General features: G+C 41.1%; 1 protein-coding gene, 1 non-coding gene and 1 pseudogene across 5 annotated transcripts in view; 1 reads left to right on the top strand and 2 right to left on the bottom strand.

Annotated features, from left to right (window-relative positions):
- ANXA3 (annexin A3) overlaps positions 1-25,232 on the bottom strand; it is a 53,493-nt gene that overhangs the window by 22,849 nt on the left and 5,412 nt on the right. For 2 of the 4 annotated variants that reach the window (XM_053901466.1, XM_053901465.1), the window contains exons 3-6: positions 24,046-24,129; positions 9,849-9,936; positions 5,020-5,114; positions 1,772-1,885 (exon numbers count right to left, since the gene is read on the bottom strand). In XM_053901466.1, coding sequence (XP_053757441.1) covers positions 1,772-1,885; positions 5,020-5,114; positions 9,849-9,936; positions 24,046-24,129 — 381 coding nt within the window. The remainder of the gene's footprint in view (positions 1-1,771; positions 1,886-5,019; positions 5,115-9,848; positions 9,937-24,045; positions 24,130-25,232) is intronic. The other 2 variants (XM_053901468.1, XM_053901467.1) reach the window with 1 other exon arrangement.
- LOC128776736 (U6 spliceosomal RNA) lies at positions 4,482-4,588 on the bottom strand. Its single transcript, XR_008421914.1, has one exon. It is a non-coding gene; the product is annotated as a U6 spliceosomal RNA (small nuclear RNA).
- LOC128776699 (60S ribosomal protein L28-like) lies at positions 19,495-22,940 on the top strand (annotated as a pseudogene).

A 25,232-nucleotide genomic window follows, 5' to 3' on the forward strand; every position in this document is an offset into this window, starting at 1 on the left:
GGGTGCCCATACATCTTCCACAGAAAAGAAAAATATCTCCTATCTCTGATAAGGAGGCAGAATACAGCTTATGCCTCAGATATAGACTCCTTCCTTCCTCTCAACAAATGCATTGAGCACCTACTTCATTTCAGAAGATGCAGACCAAAACTGATGAGGTTCCCTGTTATGATGGAGATATACCTTTTAATTGGATGGAAAAAAAAATAAACAAATAGCAAAAAATAAACGACATAATTTTAGATGGTATTAGGTGCAATTAAGAAAATTAAACTGAGTGAATTGATAGAAAATATGTGGAGGGAAACATTCCAGATGGAAAGAACATCATGTATAAAGACCTCAAGGTAGGAATAAGCTTAGAATGTTCAAGCAGCAGAGAGAAGGCCGGTGTAGCTATAGTACTGAATCGGGGGAGAGGGAGGAAAGGGTGTGATGGGCAGTTTTATGGAACTTTATCAACCTGGCCAGGCTACAGTCCTCAGTTAATTCAATCAAACACAAATCTAGGTTTGCTGTGAAGGTATTCTGTAGACATAACTAAAGTCCATTATTGAGTGTCTTTAAGTAAAGGAGATCATCTTAGATATTTCAGGTGGACCCAACTTAGTTGAAAGGCTTTCAGAGCAGAGCTGAGGCTTCTCTGAAGAAGAAGAAATTCCATCTGCAGGCAACAGCTCCAGCTTGTGCTTAGAGTTCCAGCCTGCCCTACGGATTTTGGATCTGCCCAGCCAGTTCCATCATTATGTAACCAATTCCTTGCAATAAATCTAGTAATATATATCTCCTGCCTACTGCTTCTGCTTCTCTGGGCAACCCTGACCAGCACAGATAGAATTTTTAAGAAGTCAAGAGATAGGAGCCAGACTGTGATGGGTGATGAAGGTCATAGTAAGAAGTTTGGATTTTAAGTATTCAAAGCCATTGGAGATTTATGCAGGTGAATAGTATAATATGATTCCAAAAATGACTTTATAAAAATAATTTTGGCTATTCTGTGGTGAATGGATTTCAAGTGGGCAAAAATAGAGGCAAAAGGACCAACTAGAAAGCTATTGATATGGTCCAGTCAAGAGATGGTGGTGGTTGAAGTAGAATGGTAGCAATGAATCCTGAGAGACATGCACACATTTCTTTCTTTCTTTCTTTTTTTTTATTTTGAGAGAGTGTGCACGTGCATGCAAGCACGTGAACAAGCATGTGAGCTAGGGTGGGGCAGGGAGAGAAGGAGAGAGAATCCCAAGCAGGCTCTTCACTGTCAGGGCAGGACCTGACATGGGGCTCAAACTCATGAATCATGAGATCATGACCTGAGCTGAACCAAGAGTTGGACGCTTAACCAACTGAGCCACCCAGGCGCCCTGCACACATTTCTGATAGATGGACTTGCAGACAGATTTGGGAGCTTTGAAGAGTGAGGCAAAGCAAAGTATCAAAGATTCTTTTGGGTTTCTGACCTAAGCAATGGGGTTGATGATGGTGCCATTTACTCTCAATGACAACAAAGTAGAGAATTTGACTCTTTGGGTCAAAAACCATGGAAACAGAATTAGGATATGACAATATCCTTTCAGCCCAAGAACATGTGGGCACAAGGTTCCACAACCGTTCCCCATTTCAGTATTGTTTTACCACTCGGATAGTATAGCATCAAAATGACATCCAATCTGTCCTTTTTACACCCATGTCTCAAGTGTGCACTGGAAGAAAGTCACTACTCTTGATGACCTAGTCAAATCTCAGGTGGAAATGGCTCAGACTGGGCTCATACCTTCATGGATTTCTTCAGCTGCTTCGCATCAAACATGGCTGGAGGAGTCACAAGGGCCACCATGAGTTCCTTAAAGTGGCCAGAGAGATCACCCTTCAAGTCATCTTTCAGTTCCTAAGATAAAGAACCCCAAAGAAGAAAGTGTGAAATACTTTTCCTTTCTCTTTCTTTAGAGTCACATAGTGAAAGATAAACATATGTATCAATTCAAACAAAAACATGCCAATTCACAGGGAATAAAAGGAAATGGTGAACTATTTCTAAGGATTTAATCTGCATTTTGTGACTGCTTCCAACATGTTCTGTTTTATAGGTTTTCTGAAGGAAAGCCAATGGAAAGGGTTACATGAGTGCCACTGATAGGAACTGTGTATCACAATGCATTTCCCACACCAAAGATGCTCTCAATACTTGGGTTGGGGTGGGGGGAAGAAGAGGAAGAGGAGCTCTGTAATTCACACCCAGATTCATGGGTAGTTGCTCGATTCCTTGTTTCTCAGTGACCGCTAAAGAACTCTGGAGAGAAAAGGGAACAGAGGACAGTGGTGGTCACTTGCCTCTGCTAAGAGTGTGGAACCACAAGCCATCAAAAGCAGTTTCCTGGCAACAGCAGGGAAAACCCTGAATGTAATGGGGCACCTATTACTTAGTATTGTCCCTTGGCACTGTTTTCACTTATTACGTAAGTACAGTCCATCTTCCCTGCTTGAAGGCAGGTAATATGGTTTTTATTTTCAATATTCAAAGGAGTGTTATTGAATTATTATTTTCTTGCTGCTGATTATTTTCAGCTCTGAGACAGAGGCTGGCAGCCTCCCAGACTGCTATGACAATGTAGATACATACCAACATCTACCATGCCACTGGGGGGCCTAGTGGGTGGGGAACAGGCAAAACAAATGGGAGAGAGCCAAGGGTCACTAGCTCCACTTTAATCGCCACAGGGTGTTTCCTCTCTAAATGCTAAACTGTTATTACCATCTGTCCTCAACCCAGGACTTCCCAACTGAATCCTCCTTCACATGCTCTCATTCCATCCCACTGTGAGAAATGGGGTCACCCTTCACCTCCATCCTTCCTTCCTCCATATTTTGGAAATACTGAAAGGCCAATGGATCATTCATGTTCCCTATACGTGAGTGTTTTGCCTTTTTGAGAAGCTTGGCAATTCATTAAATTTGACAGACATTTACTGGGCACCTGCTCTGTGGTAGGCTTTTAAAGGTGAGTTAAAAATCTTTACTCCTAGGATATTATACTCTAATAGGAAAACCAGAAATATTTGAAGATAAAATTTCAGTATAATATGTTAAGTATCTGATAAAGTGTGAAGGTTAAACATTACGAAGGGTGTCTTCATAGAGTCCGGGGGTGTGGAAAACACTGCCAGGAGGTGATGCCTGAGCTGCCTGTGGATGGTCACTATACACCCTCAGTCCTCACCTGGACTCAGCAGGCTGACTGCTCTGTTACCACTCTTTTCCCACCACAGTTTGTTAGCCACAGAAGCTAAAATGATCTTTTGAAAATATAAATTAGTTTACAGTATTCTCTTGCTTACAGACTTTCAATGATTCTCTGTTGTTCTTAGAGTAAAACCTAAACTCTGTAGCAAGACGGCAAGGCCCAGCATATTTGAAATCTCCCCCCACCCATGGCATCTTTCCCATCTGCTCCCTCTATTCTCCACACTTCTGCCATATTGGAAGTCTTTTTGTTTCTTAAATATTCCCGGCTTGTTTTTGCCTCAGGGCTTTTGCATTTGCTGGGCCTTCTGACTGTAATGCTCTTCCCCAGATCAAGCAAATAAAAAAACAAAAGCAAAGACAGAAACAAAAAACCAGAATCCTTAGTACTGTTTACTTTCAGCTGAGAGTAAGGTAACACCCTGTCACTGATATGTCTTCACCACCCTATTTCAAGGAGCCATTCACCAGTCACTCTCTACCACACCATCCCATTTTAATTCTTTCATAGCACTTACCAAGATCCGAATTTATTTTATTCACTTATTTTTCTTTCTTTAAAAAAATTTTTTTTCAATGTTTATTTATTTTTGAGAGACAGAGGGAGACAGAGCTTGAGTAGGGGAGGCACAAAGAGAGAGGGAGACACAGAATCCAAAGCAGGCTCCAGGCTCTGAGCTGTCAGCACAGAGTCGGATGTGGGGCTCAAACCCACAAACCGTGAGATCATGACCTGAGCCAAAGTCAGACGCTTAACCAACTGGGCCACCCAGGCGCCCCTACTTCTAATTTTTCTAATAAAATTTTAACCTCATAAGAAAAAGAGGGATCTGCTTTTTAGATCAGTGAGTCTCCAAAGACAAGGATATCTCCTGACACAGAGAAATATCCCACTCCTGACACATCGTAGTTTATCATTGAACAAATACACTGTGTGGAAAAGACACAAAATGTTCTTGTATACAAGTAAGTTTTCATTTGCTGAATGAATTAAATCTACAATTACAAAAATATTTTAAAGTTGGAAGACAAATTAAAGATCATCGAAGACAGGATCTACCAGATAATTGATCAGATAATCCTTTTTTTTTTTTTTTTTGAAAAATTTATGTCTTTATTTTGAGAGAGAGAGAGAGAGACAGAGCACACAACTGGGGGAGGGGCCGAGAGAAGGGAGACAGAGAATCCCAAGCAGCCTCTGCCCTGTCAGCACAGAACTAGAAGCAGGGTTCGAACTCACAAACAAAAATATGGAACGCTTCACGAATTTGCACATCATCCTTGCACAGGGACCAAGTTAATCTTCTCTGTATCGTTCCAATTTTAGTATATGTGCTGTCGACGTGAGCACTGGTCAGATAATTCTTACCTATGGGGGCTGTCTTGTGCATTGCAGGATCTTTAGTGGCATCCCTGACCTCCACCCACCACATTCCAGAAACATCCCTTTCTCTCCCACCGGGTGTGATCATCAAAATGTCTCAAGACATTGCCAAATATCTTTTGGGGAGCAGAATCATTCCTGGTTTAACGTTACTTGTCTAAGGCAACCCTCCTTATTCAGCAGGTGGAAAAATTGAGGTCCAGAAAGAGCAAATAACATATGCAAAGCCATTCAGCCAGTTAAGAGCAAAACCAGGACTCCTACCTGTGACTGGATACACAGGGTACTTTCTGTTACACTTGGGCTGAAACAAAAGATCTGCAGGCATAATCACGTGGGAGCATCCCTGATCCATAGTGATTAGCTCTTTACTAGTTGTCATGTTAATCAAATCATACCTTTCCATATGCTGCTTGATACGCCTGAACAATCAGCTGCCGCTGTGCATTTGTCCTTTCAGTCAGAATGCTGATGAGGGTTTCCTCATCGGTTCCTAAACGAAACAAAAAGAATATTACTCACCATCAACCCAAGGATGCCTAATATCTGTTATGAACAAAGGAGAAATGATCAATGGTTTGAAACAAATGCAGAGAGGAAGGCATTTTAATTTTTAATTTCCAGGTTCTTACCAGGTTGGAATCTGCATTTCTTTGCCAGGCTTTTGGAAAAGAAAATTAATTTAGGGGAGTTTGGGGGAAAGACAACAATTATTGTCCAAATATTCCTCCCTGTATATCAGACCGAGGGAGTAGTGCGAGGAATGTGTTGCTTTTGAACTAGGGTTTTTTCCCCCCTTATGAGGTTCAGTTGCTGTCCTATCACCTTTTATCTCTCTCTTATCTCCCTACTTGATGTCAAATATTTTTCTCTAAAAAAAAGGAACTGACATGTATTGAGAACCTGCCATATTCTAGATACCTTTTATTCATGGTCATAATATTCACTGAAGCTCTGGGCGGTAGGTAGGATTCAGCTGTTCCAAAGATGAAAACACAATATTTAGAAAAGTTATCTCATTTGCCAAAGTCATGCAGCTTTTTAGTAGCAAGAATGTAAAACCAAATCTCTGACCCCAAAACATATATTTCCCTCTCTGAGTTGTACCACTTTCAGACATACCAGACCCATAGACTTAAGCACCTGTTGTAAGTAAAGGGCTGATGCTGGCCTGTTTGAGAATGTCCTCAAGGTCACTATTTTCTTGGTAATTAAAGTATGAAGTAACATGGGGAGTTGTGTCCACCTCATTTGCAGTGAGGACTACCCCTGGGTTGGGGAGCTCTGAGTTGGCTTATGTGCCTTGGGCCTATGTGATTCATGGTATAAAAAATCAGTTGGAACTTAAGGCTCAACTTCTCAGTGTTGAGGTGACCCACATGCTCCTTGGCTATATATGCCAGTGGCCATGGTACACACTCTATATACATCAAGGATGGGGCAAACAAACCATGTACTTGGTTAGTGGCTGGGCCTCCCAGGGAAAGATGCTGTCCCACCACATCTCTGGCCCTGGATTCTTCTATGGCATTAAGTAAACATGGAACTCAATTAAAGCCTAGTTGTGTCCTGTGAGTCTGATGATCGATTTGGACCTGTAATGGCATCTGTGTTGGGGCACGACTAGCCACCCCCAACTGCACAAGTATCTCAGATGCTCCAGGTTGAATTCATTCTCTTTCCTCTCTAACTTGTGTTTCATTCTATGCACCCTCATCAATGGCATCACTATGGATACAGTCACCCAACCAAAGACCCTAGTGGTCTACCCTTTTCTTTTCTTTACTCCCTACAGGGTAGCAATCATCAGCATCTCTTGAATTTTCCCTCTCCTTGGCCCTTGTGCATGCATCATGTTTTATCTAGAAACGTCAATAGCCTCCTGACTTGACCCCCTTCCAATTCATACTGTAGTTACTGCCTTAGTAAATTCTTAAAAAAATTTTTTTTGTAATGTTTTTATTTATTTTTGAGACAGAGAGAGACAGAGCATGAGCAGGGGAGGGGCAGGGAGAGAGAGAGAGGAAGACACAGAACCCAAAGTAGGCTCCAGGCTCTGAGCTGTCAGCACAGAGCCCGATGCGGGGCTCGAACTCACGGACTGTGAGATCATGACCTGAGCTGAAGTCGGACGCTCAAGTGACTGAGCCACCCAGGCACCCTGCCTCAGTAAATTCTTTAAAATGGACCTGATCATGTCAATCCCTCGGTTGAAATCCTAATGGTTCTCTGTAACCTTCAGGATGAAGCTCAAGCCCCGTAGCTCACGCACCTGCTCTTTAGGGTCTAGCTTCTGCCTCCCATCTCTGTTCTAATTTTCTACCCCTTCTTTGCATCTCTACGCCTTATGGCCCTAGACTCCAGACAAAGCTACTGCTCGCAGTTGTGTGTAGTTTGTATGCTAGGAGGTTTTTCATCTCTTGCTTTTGCATATGCTCAAGACAGGAAAGTAAAACAGCTGCCTCCTAGTTCAGAGACGGGATCAGACACATGTCTAATGCAAATGCCATTAGGATACCTGATTCTGGACTGAGAACACATAGGTAATGGTTCTGCTTCTGCAACCCCAAATGCAAAAATTTGTAAAGAAACATGATATTAAGAAAAGAAAAGACAAGCAATAGAATTTAAAGACTATTAATTTGTTCAATTTGACATTAACCTCATGGAACAGTCTACTCAACATCGAGCATAAACAGGGAAAGCACAGAGAGAAAGGAAGAAATGACTGTCATTTAGAAACAGAAAGAAAATGTAAAGCCAAACAGACAGAAATGAGATAATATTACACCAATAAAAAAAACCTAACAGTATATTTCATGGAACCTAACAAACTGACCCTAAAATTCAGAGGGGAGGGAATTGGGCCAAGAAAAGCTTTTGCCCTATTAGATACTAATTACAAAATTATAATAATAACTATGACAATGTGATATTGAGACAGGGATAGGCAAACAGACCAATGGAGCATAGCAGAGAGCAGAAAAAAAGAGAAACTTACAAGACACTAGTGGCATTACAAATCAGTGTGGAAAGGATGTATTCTTCAATAAATTGTGCTGGGACAATGAACTAGCCACTCGAGATAAAATAAAATTAGATACCTTTAAATACACAAACGTTAAGTCCAGGTAGATTGAACATCCCAATGTGAAAAATAAGACTGTAAAACTTTGGAGAGAAAACACAGGAGAATATCTTTATGAGCCCGTTACAGAAAAGGCACAGTAATAAGTATATCATAAAAACATACTGGTAAACTTGATTTCACTAAAATTTAAAATTTCTATGCAATATAAATTACTATAACCAACGTTAAAAGAAAATCACAGACTGGAAGAAGATATTTTCATGGATTGTAATTTTAAAAAAAAGTTTATATCCAGAATTTATAAAAAAGAAAAAATTTTGCCAGTCATGAAGAAGACAATCCAACTGAAAAAATGGGTAATAGATATGAAGAAATAATTCAAGAAAGAAGAAGCAAATGAACAAGAAAGGAGACTCAATCATATCAGTCTTGGGGGATGGGGAAGAGAGGAAGCAAACATACATGCAGAGTGAGATACAATTTTAGAGCCACTCAGTTGGGAAAACAGAACAGTGTGACCTTAGCAAGTACTGGTGAGAATATGGAGCAGGACTAAGTCTCATGTACTGCTAGTTAGGAATGTTAATTTGCATATTATTTTAGAGAGCAGTTTGGCAAAATTTCTAGTTAATTTGAAGATGAACATCTTCAACTCTGAATTCCATTTGTTATGTTCTAGAGAAATGCTAGCAAATGTGCACAAGACGTACACAGGAATATTCAATTCAGCATTTTTATACTGTAATAGAAAAGAATTGTAGGCCGTTTACATGTTCCATCAATATCCCATCTTATGATCTAATAATTCAATAGACTACTATGCAAGTAAAGTTAATGAAGCAGAGCTAAACATATCAACATGGATAAATCTCAAAAACATAATATTAAGAGGGGTGCCTGGGTGGCTCAGTTGGTTAAGCATCAGACTTTGGCCCAGGTCATGATCTCACAGTTCATGGGTTTGAGCCCCGCGTCGGGCTCTGTGCTGACAGCTCAGAGCCTGGAGCCTGTTTCAGATTCTGTGTCTCCCTCTCCCTCTGTCCCTCCTCTGCTTGCGCTCTCTTTCTGTCTCAAAAAGGAATAAACATTTTTAAAAAATTTAAAAAAATGTTAACAGACAAAAAGAAGTTGCAGAAGAATGTACATATAATACACAACATGGTTCCAATTTATACTGTTTGAGACCATAGAAAACAATACATACATACACATGTAGTTACAGAATTAAGTTTCACGAGAATACACTCTAGTTTATGATGGTGAGAAAAATGAGCAGAAAAATAGAGAAACTTACAAGACAGAAGTGGCATTACAAATCAGTGTGGAAAGGGGATTGAGGAGGAAAGAGATCCAGGAAGAATCAGCAGGGATGGTATCTGTAATGATTCATTATGATGACCATTCTTGTTGGTCCATGGTGATGGTAGTGTTTCCTATTAAGTAAATATGGCAAATATTAAGATTTAATAAAACTGGGTGTCCCATACATTTTTCCTTATTATTTCACATTTTTTAAAAGTCCTTATGATTTTAAATTTTTTTTTTTTTTTTTTTTTTTTTTTACTGTTTATTTATTTTTGAGACAGAGACAGAGCCTGAGCAGGGGAGGGGCAGAGAGAGAGCGAGACATAGAATCTGAAGCAGGCTTCAGCCTCCGAGCTGTCAGCACAGAGCCTGATGCAGGGCTTGAACTCACAAGCCCACGAGATCATGACCTGAGCTGGTCGGACGCTTAACCAACCGAGCCACCCAGGCGCTCCAGTCCTTACAATTTCTATAGTCAAGTAACCCAACTTGGGCAAATTGAATCATGCACTTTTATTTTTTATTTTATTTTTTTAAATATTAAAAAATATTTTTTTAGTTTATTTATTTATTTTGAGAGAAAGAGAGAGCACAAGTGGGGTAAGGACAGAAAGAGGGAGAGAGAGAACTCCAAGAGAGGCTTTGCACTGTTAGCACAGAGCCAGATGTGGGGCTGGAACTCACAAACCGTGAGATCATGACCTGAGCCAAAATCAAGAGTCAGACACTTAACTGACTAAGCCACCCAGGCACCCCTGAACCAATGCACTTAAATTGTAACTTTCTTGATTTGCTTCAACATAAAGAGAGGAATTACAAAGCAGTACTGACCAATTCCTCTGATTGCCTTGCGAATCGCTTCAGCATCCACTGATGGGCTGAAGCCCGGATAATCTTGCATTGTCCCTCGGTGTCCAACCTGGAAGGAAATATTTCGAAGTGCCACTAATTCAAAATGACCTCTTTGTTTGTATTATGTACATTCCCACATGCACGTTGGAAGCATAACAAACCCATAATTTGCAGCAACTTCCTTTCTCTTCAGGAGTGGTTCAGGAGACTCTCCCATCCCCAGACAGGCAGGCAATGTGACATTTGCTACATATACAAAGAGGCCTTTCATTTTTCCCCTCTGGTGTAACAAATTAGAAATATACAACATTTGTTCTCTAGAACAATAAATTATGTTAATCCTGGTGACTCTGAAAAATATTTGCTATAAAGTGGCAACTGCGTGAAAGCAATGAGAGAGAATTTCCTGCATCCTCTTTGTTTTCAAGTGATAGCTCAAGGCTTTTCACTACATCTAACACAGAAGTAACTGTGGTTTACAGACTTCAAGATGTTTTCATTAATGCTGACCACTGTCCTTGGGGAACCTTACACTAAAGGATCCACAAATGAAAACCCCATTAGGACTGTGTGTTCTTAAGCTTTGTTTAAAGGATTGCGGCTGATAAACTCTGAAAGCCATTAACATAAACCTTCAGGAATAGCATGGAAATGAAAAATGCCATGATACTAATTTTAAACACACAAATTAGAAATACATCAGTAAACTGGGAAAGACCATTTTACAGAAAGGATAAAATATCTTAAAACTGCTTAAGAGACTGTACAACAGCCACAAAGATGTTGAGAAAAATCCAAGTAAACATGTATTTATATGTTATTTACTAACTCTTGGAATAAAAACGTGTCTTTACAGTAATAATGTTTTCTTTCTAAGTTGATTTTCCTATCCTGTTACTGAATAATATTGGTTCTGTTGTCTTGTGCTAACATGGCTTCATTTAGGCTCTCCTGAAGTGTTTAATATTTTCACAATTGGACATTATCTTGCCACATTAAAGTGAATGGAAAATTAATGTTCTGGCACAGTAAAAAATGAGAAGCCACTGATTCAGTACATTAGGTTGAACAATTTGTTTCAATACGATCATCCAAAATAAGGAATTCTAATTCTAAAAGAGTGTTTATAACAGGTTAGAAACTAGTTGTGAATGCGTCTGATCTAATGGCACCTGTAAGAAATCAGTCACTTCAATATAATCTTTGGAGAATCATTTCTCCAAGGCTTAGTAAATATTTTATGGACTCACAGAGCCAACTGGCTTCATTTCAGTTCTATCCATCTAGGAACTTTTGTGTTGATCTTATCTAAATATCTGGCATTTTAGAAGATCTACCACAATATTGGAGCATTTGAGTGCTTCACACCCAGCACTGTGCTAGGCACCTAATAGATATGTTAATATGACCTGCACAACAGCTCTGATAAATGAGTAAGAATGACCCATTTCACATATAAGATACCAATGTTTAAGAAGATTGGAGGGGTTGAGCATCTAAGACTTGATTTTGGCTCAGGTCATGATCCTAGGGTCATGGGATCAAGCCCTGAGTCAGGCTCCATACTGAGCCTGGAGCCTACTTAAGATTCTCTCTCTCTCTCTCTCTCTCTCTCTCTCTCTCTCTCTCTCTCTCTCCCTCTCTCTCTCTCTCCCGGGGCACCTGGGTGGCTCAGTCGGTTAAGCGTCTGACTTCAGCTCAGGTCATGATCTCATGGCATGAGTTCAAGCCCTGCGTTAGGCTCTGTGCTGACAGCTCAGAGCCTGGAACCTGCTTCAGATTCTGTGTCTCCCTCTCTCTCTGCCCCTCCCCCGCTCACACTCTGTCTCTAAAATAAATAAACATTAACAAAAATTAAAAAAAAAAAACAGATTCTTTCTTGGGGTGCCTGAGTGGCTCAGTCGGTTAAACGTCTGACTTTGGCTCAGGTCATGATCTCATGGGTCGTGAGTTCGAGCCCCACATCAGGCTCTGTGCTGACAGCTCAGAGCCTGGAGCCTGCTTCAGATTCTGTGTCTTCCTCTCTCTCTCTGCCCCTCTCCCACTCATGCTCTGTCTCTCTGCCTCTCAAAAATAAATAAATTTTAACAACAAGAAAAGCTTCTCTCTCTAACCCCCCTCACCTCAACCTCTTTCTCTCAAAAAAAAAAAAAAAAAAAGACATTAAGAAGATTGGCGAATTTGCTCAAACTCACACAGCTAATTAAGCAGCAGAACCTGAATTTGAATGCAGTCATGACCATTCCAGCCTACTCCTAGTCTTTCTGGAAATGTAATGTCTGTATTACCTGGGGTGATTCTTTAAAATGCATTTGACCAGGTCCCTCATTAGACATTCTGAACCATATAGGAATGAGGTGTTAAGGTAGACTCTACGCGTTTAAGAAGTTCCCTGGTGGTTTTGTACCACGCGTGTCTGCTTCTGAAAACTAGAAGGCAAAACTGCAACCAGATTCTAATTGTTCATGAAAACTCAAGGTTTGCACTCTAGCCTTGACCTTTTCACTGTCCTCTACTACCTACACATCAAATTATGCTGAAATTCCAACGCGCAAAATCAGAGAAGGCTGGAATTCTCAGTCTGTTCTGTAATTTGCCACCTAGTAAGAATTAAATGGGGAGGAACTGCTTGTTTAATTAAAAAAAAGACACACACACACACAAACACACTCACATTCACACACACATACACACACACCAGATTGAAAAATGGCATAGAAATTCTAAAGTGGAAGCTTTGTGAAATTTTTCAGAATGCCTCAGTTATTTAAATAAGCAGTATTATTCATTTGATAGACTTGGTTGCCCGGAACATTCGAGAATATTTACATGACTTATGAAAAAAATTGTACAGTAAAATAAATTAATAGAATCTTTTAAACCAGCACATGCCAGTCCATGAACAAAGTGCTTTACAATTTATTTCAGTCTTACAATGACCTTAACAAGGTAGATTTTATTACAGTATTTCCATTTAAAAATGGAAGAAACTTGATTTCAGAGAAGTTATTTGCTTAACATAATTGCTGCTAAGGACAGCTGGAGAATTTGAATCTGCCTGCTTTCGTGTCTAAAATGCCCTGTGCTCTCCACCATATCTCAATGTATCACAGTATTCCACATTAGCTGTTCTCAAAGTGTAGGTACTAGATCAGCCACATCTGCACCACTTGGGAACTTGTTTGAAATGCGGATTATCGGGGCGCCTGGGTGGCTTGGTCGGTTGGGCATCCGACTTCAGCTCAGGTCATGATCTCACGGTCCGTGGGTTCGAGCCTTGTGTTGGGCTCTGTGCTGACAGCTCAGAGCCTGGAGCCTGTTTCAGATTCTGTGTCTCCCTCTCTCTCTGCCCCTCCCCTGTTCATGCTCTGTCTCTCTCTGTCTCAAAAATAAATAAACGTTAAAAAAAAAAATTAAAAAAAAAAAAAAAAGAAATGCGGATTATCAGGCCCCATTCCAGTCTTACTGAATCAACTTACTGAATCAGCCTTAGTCACTGAGTCAGCCCTGGGGCTGTGTTTTAACTCGGGATCTGTGTTTTAACAAGCCTTCCAGATGATTCTAACGCATGCTAAAGTTTGAGAACCACTGCTCTATTTCATTCTCAGCTGCCCAGAAAACCAAAGCAAAAGGAGTAAACAAGCCATAGATTCTCTTCTGGGAGGTGGAAGAAGAATTTGATGATGAGCTCACTGTTTCAGGAATGCTGGCATTTTTACAGACAACCGAAACTATTTGCATTGCCTGCTTCCTTGCAGGCTTAATTCCTTAATATTTAAACTACTACTCAAGGCTTGACTTCATTTATTTCCACTAACCCTGACACCCTAGCCAAGTGTCATGCTAGTGTAGGACACGGATACTTAGCAAAGTCTTTTTATTTATAAAAAAAAAAAAATGTTTTATCAGATTTCCGCATTCTTTAAATACATTTAGTTTCTTCCCTTTTCTCAAATTTGACCTTCGGATTCCCCCAAAGGGGAAATGATCTTGAAAGCAGTTGGAAAATAAATTAAAGTAAGGAATGTCTAAATAAAGGGGGGAAAATAACAGGAGGTCTTGACATTAATAACAATTGCTGCTACTGTGTGCCAGTCCTGTGCTAAGCACATTTCCTGCATTAGCTCATTCAATTTTCACAATTAGCTTGTAAGGCAGGTGTAGTACATACTATTTACGGATAATGCAAAAACCGATAGTTGAGTAACTTGTCCAAGTTCACCCAGCCAGGAAGTGGACAGTCTCATCAGCTTCTGCTCCTGATTACCAGGCTAGGCTGCATCTCGTTTAAACTGTCTTCTTCATGTCAGTATCATCTTGTCTGATCTTCTAGAACTATCCTTTGGAGGTCACTAGAGTGCCTGATTCTTTGAAGCCATTGGTGTGGCCAAGCTGGGTCTGGAGAGCTGTCTGCTGGCACCTCCCCTCACCAGCCCCCCGCCCCCAACTGCCCTGAGAGAGGTCAGTCTGTCCTTGACCATGAAACCCGGTTGTACCTATTTCTTCAAACCCAGTGTATTGGGTTTGCAAGAAGTTTAACATGTATATTCAGAAGGATGAATGAAAGAGAAAAACACAAGGCAGCAATCCTGTTGACAGGAAACATATTTAAAGCCAAATGCTTCAGAGCGAGAACAGCTGCTGTTACAAGGTACATTTTGAGGGTGAGGTAGAGCCAAATCACTCATCACTTCATAAAGTCCTGTAAAGGCCATATCCTAAAATTAAACTTTCAAATAAATGCCTCATATAAACTTCCAGGACTCAGGAACTCTTGAAAAGCTGGGGAGAAATGATCACTCTTCGCTCAATGTCAAAACAGTCTGTGGGGTCATGAAGATTTATGAGAGAAAGAAAGGTGGAGTAGACTAAAAAAATAAATAAATAAAGCAATCATGACTTGGAAAATGTGGGGTTCTCACTCAATTTTTCTAGTAAAAGCTGGTTTTCAAAAGCAAAGAAAGCTGATTGTAAAGGGCCCTGAGATGAAATATGGTCAAGGGAGGCAAGTATTATGGGTTGAATCGTGTCCCTCCAAAAAGATGTGTCGGGCCGAGTGCACAATACTTCACAATGTGACCTTATTTGGATATAAGCTGACTAAAATGTCATTAGTTAAGATGAGGTCATACTGGAGTAGGGTGGGCCCCTACTTTAATATGACAGGTGTCCTTAGAAGACAACCCTGTGAAGACAGAGACATGTCGGAGGTGATGTGACCGTGAAGGCAGAGACTGGGGCTGTGCAGCTGAAAGCCAAGGAACGCCAAAGATTGCCAACAAACCACCAGGCACTGGAAGAGGCAAGGAGGGATCCTCTTTCAGGTTTCAGAGAAAGCATGGCATTATGGACACCCTGATTTGCCCCAGAACTGTGAGCAAATACACTTCTCTTGTTTTAAAACACCCAGTTTGTGAAACTTTGTTAACAGCCCCAGGAAATGAATACAGCAGGGATCCCTGTAAACAACAGGCTCCTCATCACCACTGCTGGAGTGTTTCCCACCCAGAGGCAGCAGAGAGAAGCAGGGGGTGGGAGAAGCAGGGATTGGCGGCCTCCAGTGATTGAGAGAAGCCAGTGACATCATAGCTTCGTCTGAAATGCGTCCAAGAGGTCCAGAGGACATGTATGCATTTCTACTTGTCTCACTCAACTGAGGAAAGATCCATACTTGCCTTCTTTTCTTGTTTTAAACACAATGATTTCATCAGGGGAGTCTCAGAGCAAGAGCACTGGAAAGCTGTAACAGAGGAGGGTGTTGGGCTGGAGTAGAAGATGTGTGATTCAGAAATGAGGAAAGATAGGGACAAACTATTTGTGTTATGCTTTCCATGAAACACAGTTTATCATCAGAAGACACCTTGACCTCTCAGAAGCATGTGTCAAACATGGTCAACCCAGCCAGACCTCTGCCTTCTTTTGGCTCCTGGGACCCATCCCTGGGGTTTCTTCTTGCCCCTCCAGCTTGCATTTATTCTTTGTCAGGTTTCCTCTTTGCCTAACCTCTATAAATTAGGTACTTGTAAAATGGAAAATCTCTTTTCTTTTCCTCTAATCCTGCTGTGGGTTATTCCCACCAGTGCCCTCTGCTGCATGCAAACAACTCCCACAATTATAAATCCAGCCCAGACTTCTATTTTGAACACTGGTCTTATATATTCAATGTGTACTTGATGTGTCTGCTTTTATGTCTCACATATCAATTCATTATTTTCTCTCAAGATGATTTCTTTCCCCACATAGCAATTACATTGTACTTACTTCTGCTTTACCCATATATGCTCATCTAATCCTCAAAGCCACCCTATGCACTTGGGACTATTATGATCCCTACTTTAGAGAGGAGAAGACACAGAGAAGAGACTCCTCCTCCAAGGTCATTTGGCTTGCCTGTGGCACAGCCAGGATTTGAACCCAGGCAATCCAACTGTAGTCTCTGAGCTCGTCCCTAATTTGCCCTTCTTTCTCAGTACCCGTCCCTTTAAATGGTACCACCAACCTCCACAAACCTGAGTCTCCTTTGATGTATCTGTCTTTCCTTGCAAATGCAATCCATCAGCAAAGCCTACTGTATTTAGACTCTCTCAAAAAGATCATCTCCTGTGTACTTCTCCCCATCTTCCTTGCCCCTACTGTTGTCCAAGTCACCATCACCATTGCCCTGGACATGGACATCTGCAGCGGTCTCCCTTCCTTCCATTGCCCACCTCCTACCACCTCCCACAAGCAGCCAAGGGCTCTGTGTCAGTCATCCCCATGGCTCTGCGTGGCTTGACCCAACTCCCCTCTTCATCCTTACCACCCAGAGCTACTCTCCCCTTTGTCCAGCACACCTCAGTTCTCTGAGAGCCCAGCTGACATGTGTTGAATTCTTCTTCATCTTACTGTCTTTGTTTGTGCTATCCCCTTTATCTGGAATGTTCTTCTGCCTTCATTCCTCTGCTTAAAGGCTATCTTCTCTGACAAGCCAGCTTTGGCCACCTGACCTGAGTGGGTCCTCTCCTGTTGGTCTCCATCTCAGCAACCCTCCCCGCTTAGGGCACTCAGCTTTCAGTATTATCTCTCACCGTTTATATCTGCACCTCTATCTCCTCTGACATAAAATTCCAAGGGGCAGAGACCTTTTGTTTTACTCACTACACTGTATCCAGCTCTAGCCCAGTACCAGTCTTCAGATAGGGGCTTAATAAATAACTATGAATGAGTTTGCTGGAAGAAAATGGAAGCAAGATGATGACATCCCAAGGTGTGGAATTTCTCCAAGATGTACACAACACAATTGGCTGCCTGATGAAATTGCTTCCTTCAAACATCAGTAGTTCAGAGATCAAAGTGACCATTGTATCCTAGGAAATCTGGAATATGTTAGAAATATTTCAGTGGCTACTTTCAGTACCACAGGCTATTCCAGATCTTTCCAAGCTGGTTCCAGAAGCCAGGGTGGAAGCCTGGTGAACCAGGGATGTTTCCAGTGACTCTGTTATGTCTTTCTAACTGTCTCTCCAAGCACTCAGGGGTTCTTTGGTGAAGGCAGCAAACCTAACTAACTGGATTGAGTCTGAAACACTGAGCCTCCCAAAAGTCTTTATCAACACAAACTTCTTTCTCAGAATAATTTTCGTTATTTGAAGTGGATTATAAATAATTTATATTCATCTTCTTTTGAGTTATTTAGTAGCAGTATTTGAAGATTACATTTTTAATCCACAGTCAGGTTTAACTTAACTTAGCTAACAGTTCTTGACCAAACTCTGCTTGGCCAAGAGCCACAGAGAGTGGAAGACTAGTATGGCTATGTTGGCCACATCCTCAGTTAGATGAAGTACATATCCAACTTCATCCTCCAGGAGAGACACTTCTGTTAAAGGGACCTACCCTATAACTCTGGAAGATTCTGGAAGACACAGGGAAGCTGACTTATTGGATTGGGGAATCTTGCATCATCTACATCTTCTAAAATGGGTACCTCGCTAGAAAATGGCACTGGTTTGGCAGGATGTTGGGAATGTAATGGTGACACCCAGTCTGCTCCCACATCACTTCTATGGGAATGGAAATCCACCCATGAGGGACCGAGATCAGGGACGTTTACTGTTTGTAATATTACAGAAAGAACATTTCTTGTGTCTGTGGCCAAGGTCATTAATGCCCACATAACACGATGGCTACATGCATTATTTTATGAGTTTTGTACAAGTGTGTGTTTGGGAAGTGACAATCCTAACAAGTTGCTACAGATCTAAGAACTCTTCCTAATGCAAAGTAAACCTACATAATGGAAATTCCTTGAAGAGTTTATACAAAGGCTATTGGGACTACTGAGATTCTCTGTGGTCCTTGCAGGATCCCCAAAACAGAAGTGTCATGCCTCCCCAAAACTCCTTGTTCCCCTCCTGTCACCTCAGGGGGTGATACATCTCATCTCAGACTTTATACCTGCTGTTCCTTCTGCTGGATGCTCTTCCCCAAGATATTCTCCCGACCCACTCTCTCACTCCATGTTGACTTCTGCTCACATATCTGAGCAGAAAAAGCACACTCTCAATCACTGTCATTATCCACCTTTGCTTTCCTCCAGAGTACTTAAAACTGACTTTATATAATACACATTTACTTCTTAGTTTATTAGCTACCTTCCCTAATAAAAATCAGAGGCACATAAGCTCCATGTTTTTTAAATTTCTCTTTCTCTGTATTTTCAGAGCCTAAAAAAGTATCTGGCACATAGTGGATGCTTAGCAAATATTTGTTAAATGAATACGTGAATTAAAAATGTCTTCTTATCCTAAGTCTTGCTTTCTTTGATAACTCTCAAATGCCACTATGTGCCTTTTCAGAGCTCCATGTCATACCTCAAAAATCTGACTAATGCATTCTTCAGCTTTGTACATGCTGTTCAGACGGAACTGTCACTACGCCTATTTAAACATGCCTTCAGAACCCAGGTGAAGTATTTACTCCAACACAAATGGTTAGAAACCAAAGGAGCAAAATCTGATAATGGAGGAAGGGACAGATTGAGAATTTTCTGCTCTTTTGACTTATTCTCTTCTAATGCACGTGAGACCTCTCCGTCTGTATTATCTTCTTGCTCTGTACTCTAAAATGCTTGTGCTTTCTAACTACTCCACATGCATCAAAACACAGGTTTTCAAGAGAATCAAATTATACCTTCTTCCCTTCAAATTGCTTGCTCTCAATCTAAAACTTTTTATTTTCCTCTTTGCCTGTGATTTAGCAGGCTTCTCCAATAGCGACTCATAGATTTGGCAAATTACACTTTTTATTATGATTAAGTGTGAAAAAGGGGCCTTCACGGGTGACCTGGGGCCAGGGGGTGGCAAAGGACAGCTCTTTAATGCTCAGTCCATTCATTGCCAGTGAATCCTCTCTCTTCTCACTCAGATTAGACAGTGTTTCTTTCCAGACTCTGTCCTGAAACAAGGCTCTAATGTTTTGATTTGAAATCCAGGTCTTACCTGTTTTTCATTAACTTCCTGCAGAGGACCATTTTTGCAACTGTCTGAGTGCCAATATTTATCCAAAGAAGCTTTAGGGAACATGGCTTAAAACACACACCAGACAGGAAGTTGCAGTCGTGTTGAAGAGCACCTAATCAGGCATGATGCCCATCTCCTTGGGATGTGAGTCTAGTTCAATGAAAACAGTTTTAGAGCCAGATCCTCCAGCCCTGAGATGCAGTAGGCAGGCAGATCAGAGGAGAAATTCAACACAACCACATGTGTGTCACACAGGTGTTCTCCCCACACATGTTTTAGATTTGTGTGGTTAGGAAGAGAAAACACACCAGGAAAGAAAGGTCAGGTGGGATGTCCCCACCAAAATTAGATATATGAACTGGACAGGGCTCTCACCAACTCTCTGTACCCAGGACCAGTAGCATCAACAGCCTGGGGCTGGTGTCATCCATGGGAAAGGAAGAGAAAGGCATCACTTTCCCTAATTCTCTCTCAAAGTAGCACACGGCACCTCTCCTAGGCATCCCTACTGTTGGTGTCATTACTCCGGGTTACACAGAGGAAATGTAACCATTGTGTCCTCATGTGTCAAACTGCACCAATATTGTTCCCGGGGAAAGAGGAAGGGTTGGGTGGGGAAGAAAAGTTGTGCTCTCTTCCTCACAAGAACACATTGTCAGGGATTAATTTTTCCTATTAGTAAGTTTCCACCCTACATAAGCCTTCCCCAACCTTTCCACCATCAAGAATCCCTTTAAGTATTTCTTCTCCATGGACCTCATGCTTTGAGTGATTTTGCCTGCTAATCTGTATTTATTACAAAACATGTACTCATTTTCCCCTGTGTTCCTTATTATTAAAGATAGTAACTTCCAAGCAGAAGTTCTGATCAGCACAAGGTAACCAGTACCTTATTGTTAATATAATTTTAGTAAACAATAAAGGAATATGATATTTTGGAAATTCTGTGCAGCCTTGATGTGAGTTATATATGTATGATAATATATACATATATAGATAGATATAGATAGATATATGTATATATACATATATAGATACTCATTTAACAAAGAATATCTCTGGTCTTTTTCCTGGGTTCCTGGCATAGAGCTTCAAAGCCATTGGGATTTCCTGAGAGAGGAGTGTCTTTATTATGCTAACAAGGTGACTCAGGGTAAGCCTCTAGATAGCTGTAGGATGGCAGTTTGGGAGGGGAAGGAGACTGGAGATTAATTTCAGTCCCATGGCCTGTGATTCAATCAATCACACCTATGTCATGAAATCCCAGTGAAAACTCTGGAGATCCCTGGCTGGTGGACACACGATGTGCAAGGGAGGGTGATGCGTCCTGACTCCACGGACGCAGGGCCTTTCCAGACCTTGCTCTATGTCTCTATGTGTAGGCAGGCTTTCTAATAAAACTGTAATGGGGTGCCTGTGTGGCTCACTTGGTTAAGCATCTGACTTCAGCTCAGAGCCTGGAGCCTGCTTTGGGTTCTGTGTGTGTCTCTCTGCCCCTTCTCCGCTTCCGCTCATGCTCTCTCTCTCTCTCTCCCTCAAAAATAAATAAACATTAAAAAAAAAAAAAAAAAAAAAAAACCCTGTAATCACAAATACAGCACTTTCAGTGAACTCTGTGAGTTGTTCTAGATGATTACTGAAAGCTAGAGGGTCACAGAAATCCCTGAATGTATAGGTCAGAAGAGCAGGTAGCTCTGAGGCATGCAGCTGGTGTCTGAAGTGAGGGCAGGGCTCTTAAACCTGGAGTTTAACTCCAGGTAGTGAACGTCAGCACTGTTCTGCAGTATACACAGTTGGAGTGGGAACAGAGCATTCATATCTTTAAATGCATACAAATATCCAAAGGCACAGAATGTACAACACCAAGAGTGAACTGTAACGTAAATTGTGGACTCTGGTGATTCTGATGAGTCAATGTAGGTTCATCAGTTGCAACAAATGTACCGCTCTGGTGGGGGATGTGGATAATGGAGGACCCTACACATGTGTCTGAGCAGGGGGTATATGGGAAATCTCTTTACCCTTGCCTCAATTTTGCTATGAACTTAAAACTGCTCTAAAAATAATCTTCAAAATAGGAGTGGTCAGAAAGAATCTATTTGAGGAAAATCCATCTGTTTTCAGATGGCTCAGAGAGAATCATTCCAGTGGGGAAGAGGATGCTGTTGATCTGTCATAAAATCAGGCCCCAGAAACTCCTTCACAAAAACAGTTGCAGGGATACTAATTAGCTAGGAAGATGATTTTTAAAAAATAATACGTTGGAATGATAATGATTACAACTAACGTTTACTGAGGGCTCACTACATGCCAGGCACGGCTAGTGCAATTTTACATGAACTGGGTTAATGCTTACAAGCACTAAATGATGTTGGTACTACTGTTATACCCATTTTACAGGTGAGGTAACAGAGATAGCAAGAGACTGAGAGTAACTTGCTCAAGGTCATAGTCAAGGGCCCACTTCTTAACCCATTAAAGGGTTATGTGAGAGAAGAGCTGGGATTGTGGCTGGACTGTCTTCCTTCTGTTCCCAGTAGAGCCCAATGTGGCAGGTACTTGCTGCTTTGTTTAACTGCCTTTTGATGAACTTCTTCAAGACAAAGTTTGCAGGCATCACATTTATGTGAAGTTACATTTTTGTAAAATACCTTTTATCCCTTGGTTCCTCAGTGGTTCCATGTTTTCCTCATTTATAAAGTAGAGTTTGGACTGGGGAAGGGAGAATGTACAGCAAGTTAAGATGTTATACTAGCTCATAAGGATTACGGTGGTTATGAGTTTAGAAAAAAATTAGCAGCATAATAAAAATGCTAATTTGAGGATTCAAACAAATAGCAGAAGATTCAAACAAATAGCAGATTGCATTCATTATTCTGTAAAAATAAGTTAGGAATTGACCAAGGAGCAAAAACCCCAGAATATCTGCTCGAGAGCGTCAGCACTGTAGAAGGCATGTATAGGAAATATACTGCTATGACATCTTCATAAAGTCATGTTCCGGCTCTTTCCGACTCTGCTGCCCTGTCCGCCCACTTTCAATGGATAGTGGTGCCGAACTGCTCCAGCTTCCTGATGAAGAGGAGTGAGCAGACACATAGCATGAGGCCCATAACCTGAAGGCTCACAATTCCTTCCTCTACAATGGGGTGATTCACAGCAAGACTGTGGGTGTTGACCCGCAGCGGATGGCAAAGGTCTAGTGGTAGTCATGAAGCGGGGATCCAACCAGCAAAAACCTGACACCTCCTACGTGCAGCCCATTAACAAGAATGCCCAGGCAACCCTCAGCAGCATCAGATACGTGGTCCTCAAAAACAAGTACCGCCCCGATGTGCGCATGGCTGCCACTGGCAGAGCCAATGCAATCGTGCACAGCCAGAAGCCTGTGGTGAAGAGGCAGTTGGCCCGCCCCCCCCCCCCAAGAGCTCCTGATCACCTGCCCACCACCCCCAAAGCAATGAAGGTATCAAACACACACACACACACACACACACACACACACACACACACACAAAGTCATGTTCCTAAGACTAGTTCTAATTTGTGGTTGCCTGAATGCTTGCTATGACCTAAAGGCAACAGAAGACAAGGGACCCTGGGTCCAAAGAGTACAAACTGTTACAGTATCAGGCCCTTTCCTTGGGTTTTAAGTAGGAGAACACATGTCTGAACAGAGATATGCAACAGTTCCAAAGGAAATAGTAATGCAACATAGATTGTTGACTCATCTGACACAATGGATGGTTGCAACACACCTCAAATTTATAGACCCAGGAAACCAGCTAGTCTTTCATCTTCCATGGCAATGTACTAAAATAGCAACCAAAGTCTTCCCTCTTGATCATAACACTCCAATAAACTCACCATCCACTGGTAACTGCAAACTGATCTGTAGTTTAGGAGAAAAGCATGGACTTGATTGCTTATTTGTTTTTAGGTGTTTAATGTGCTTTTGTGTGTAAGGGGGAAAAACAGAACATATAAAAGTTAGTGATAAGAATATTTACAAAAATCTGAGGGTTTGTTTTTTTTTTTTACTATGGTAAAACATAAAATTTACCACCTTAATGATTTTTAAGTGTACAGTTCAGTGGTGGTGAGAATATTCACACGGTTGTGAAACAGACCTCCAGAACTTTTTCACTGTGCAGAATGGAAACTCCATACCCATCAAGCAGCAAATCCTCTCCAGCCCAACAACTGGAGTTTTTGGTCTCTATGTGGTCCAACCACAACTCTGTTTTTGGTCTCTATCAATTTGACTACTTCAGATGCCTCACAGAAATGGAATCATAGTATTTTGTCTTTTTATTACTGGTATATTTCACTTAGCATAATGTTCTCAAGGTTCATCCATGTTGTAGCATGTATCACAATTCCCTTCCTTTTTAAGGCTGAATAATACCCCACTGTATGGATATACAGTAGCCACCTCCCCACCATCCATTGGGAGGCATTCTAAGACCCCCAGTGGATGCCTAAAATTGCAGATAATACTGAATCCTATGTATACTATTTTCCCCTATACATGTATAGCTATGATAAAGTTAAATTTATAAATTGGGCACAATAAGAACTTAACAACAACTAATAAAAAATTGTAACAATATACTGTGATAAAAGTTATATGAATATGGTCTCTCTCTCTCTCAAAATATCTTAACTGTACTCACCTTTCTTGTGATGCTGTGAGAGGATAAAACGCCTTTGTGATGAGATGAACTGAGGTGAATGATGTAGGCGCTGAGATCTAGAAACTAGTGAAAGAAAGTATTCCACTACTATTCACTTTCTGACAATTTGTCAGAAGGAGGACGTTCTGCTTGTGGGCTGTGGTTGACTGTGGGTAGCTGAAACCATGTAAAGTGAAATTGCGAAAAAGGGGGACAGCGTACCACATTTAATTCACCCATTCATTTGTCAATAGAAGTAAATTTCGCCAACAACTTAAATAAGCTCAGAGATGGATGCTTCCCAGAGTTTGCAGAAAGGAACACAGCCCTGCCAACTCCTTGATTTTAGTGCCATGAGACCAAGTTTAGGCTTCTAACACACAGGAACCGTGAGATTAAAAAAAATGGGTGTTGTGTTAAGTTGTTAAATTTATGGTAATTGGTTATGGTGGCAATAGAACACAAATACACCCTCTCTCACACATTTGGGTTTCTCCCAGCCCTTCAGAAATGAGCCATGACTTTGAAGGTCTCAGCGGACCCACTAATTAGAGAGCCTGACCAACTAATCTCAGGTTGAATTACTAACGGACAAGGACTAGAGGGAGATTTTTTTGTTTTTGTTTTTGTTTTTTGTTCCCCATCTGATTCTACCAAGTGTTCACAATAGCAGCAGGAATTTCAGACCTGGAAAGAGGACTGATTGGCCTCCTGGCCATGGTAAGGGAATAACTTGGGGCCAAGCAAATCTTGCAGCAGCACACCTCCGCCCAGCACCACCCATGCTTAGGGCTGGTACATCTCCATACAAGCTATTCTTTAGGCCTTTCTGCCCCTCACTCATGAAATATAATGTATGTTCATGATTCACAAAAAACTTAGAGCATGGAAGGTGATGCACTAAAAAATAAATGTGCCCTTGCTCACAATTCTGCCTTTCTAAAAAGTTTTCATGTAATTCAGTCTTCATGGATATTTTTTCTTTTTTCTTTCTTATAAACAGAATCATTCTGTAGACATATTCTGCAAATTGATTATTTTTCATTGATTATGTTTTAATTTTTTTTTTTTTTCACTTCAGAGAGAGAGGGTGAGTGGGCAAGAGGGGCAGAAGGAGAGAGAATTTTTTTGTGTGTGAATATTTATTTTGAGAGAGAAAGAATTTTCTAATGTTTATTTATTCATTT

Source organism: Panthera pardus, unplaced genomic scaffold (genome assembly GCF_024362965.1).
Source record: "Panthera pardus isolate Hobbes unplaced genomic scaffold, ASM2436296v1 HiC_scaffold_13, whole genome shotgun sequence".
Lineage (NCBI taxonomy): Eukaryota > Metazoa > Chordata > Mammalia > Carnivora > Felidae > Panthera > Panthera pardus.